This window comes from Sinocyclocheilus grahami, unplaced genomic scaffold, assembly GCF_001515645.1.
Source record: "Sinocyclocheilus grahami isolate Dianchi unplaced genomic scaffold, SAMN03320097.WGS_v1.1 scaffold18746.1, whole genome shotgun sequence".
NCBI lineage: Eukaryota > Metazoa > Chordata > Actinopteri > Cypriniformes > Cyprinidae > Sinocyclocheilus > Sinocyclocheilus grahami.
Window position 1 is genome coordinate 1 of NW_015517267.1, and position 913 is coordinate 913.

Consider the following 913-nt stretch of genomic DNA (forward strand, 5'->3'; position numbering starts at 1 on the left):
TTTCCCAAAACACCTGAATAAAAAATTTAAAAAGTAATTGCGAGTTTAAATCTCGCAATTCTGAAATTTTTTTTGAGGAGGAATATGTTCTCAGAATTGTGAGATATAAACTCGCATTTGCAAGAAAAAATTTAGTTGTCAGTTTCTCAGAATTGCGACTTTATTTCTCAGAACTACGATGTTATATCTCACAATTATGAGTTTTTTCTCATAATTATGGGTTTATATTACGCAAATCTGAGGAAAAAAAGTCAAAACTCACAATTGCGAGATTTTTTATTTTTTACCTTTTTATTTTTTATTCAGTGGTGAAAACGAGCTTCCATATACATCTATACTGCAATTTTACAAAATAATTTTCTTTATAAGAAAAAAAACTTGTACATTCTCACTTTTGCTCAAGTTGCTCCCGACAGGTGTTTTAGCAGACAGCAGCCGACTACGAGACAAATTAAGAGCGTGAAAACACAAAGATTGAAGAGTGAAAGCTCATTTACACACTAACGAGTCTTAATTGAGAGCACTTCTCACTTGAGGCTCTCCTGCGAGCTGGAGGACGAGCGGTCGGACTGCGGCAGAGACGTGATGCTGTCGGAGCTCTTCAGGTGAGACTGCAGCGCTTTCTGATAGGTCAGTTCCAGCGCCTGAAACAGATGCTCCGCCTCCTTACTGAAGTGGGCGTGGAAACCCCAGTAACATCTACAAAACATTCGTTCAGATCACAGCTGCTCGTCAACATCATCTCACTGTATTAAACTCAATGCTCGAGTTATCAAAATGGATGCACAACATATAAATGACCATATTGATATCACTCAATATTTGTTTATTTTATTAGCATCAGTGCAATTAGGCTGATATTAGAGGATTTTTTTTTTCTAGGCTACACAGTTGTTAGTGCTAAACAGTTATC

The 913-nt window shown here is 36.8% G+C and overlaps 1 protein-coding gene across 1 annotated transcript in view; it reads right to left on the reverse strand.

Moving 5' to 3' along the window:
* Positions 1 to 392: 392 nt before the first annotated feature.
* The window catches only part of LOC107579635 (CLIP-associating protein 1-B-like), a gene marked incomplete at its 3' end in the record, with an annotated part of 1,850 nt that continues 1,329 nt past the window's right edge, over positions 393 to 913 (reverse strand). Inside the window, exons 3-4 of the mRNA XM_016265442.1 lie at positions 532 to 699; positions 393 to 439 (exon numbers count right to left, since the gene is read on the reverse strand). Of these exons, the coding sequence (XP_016120928.1) occupies positions 393 to 439; positions 532 to 699 (215 nt within the window). The remainder of the gene's footprint in view (positions 440 to 531; positions 700 to 913) is intronic.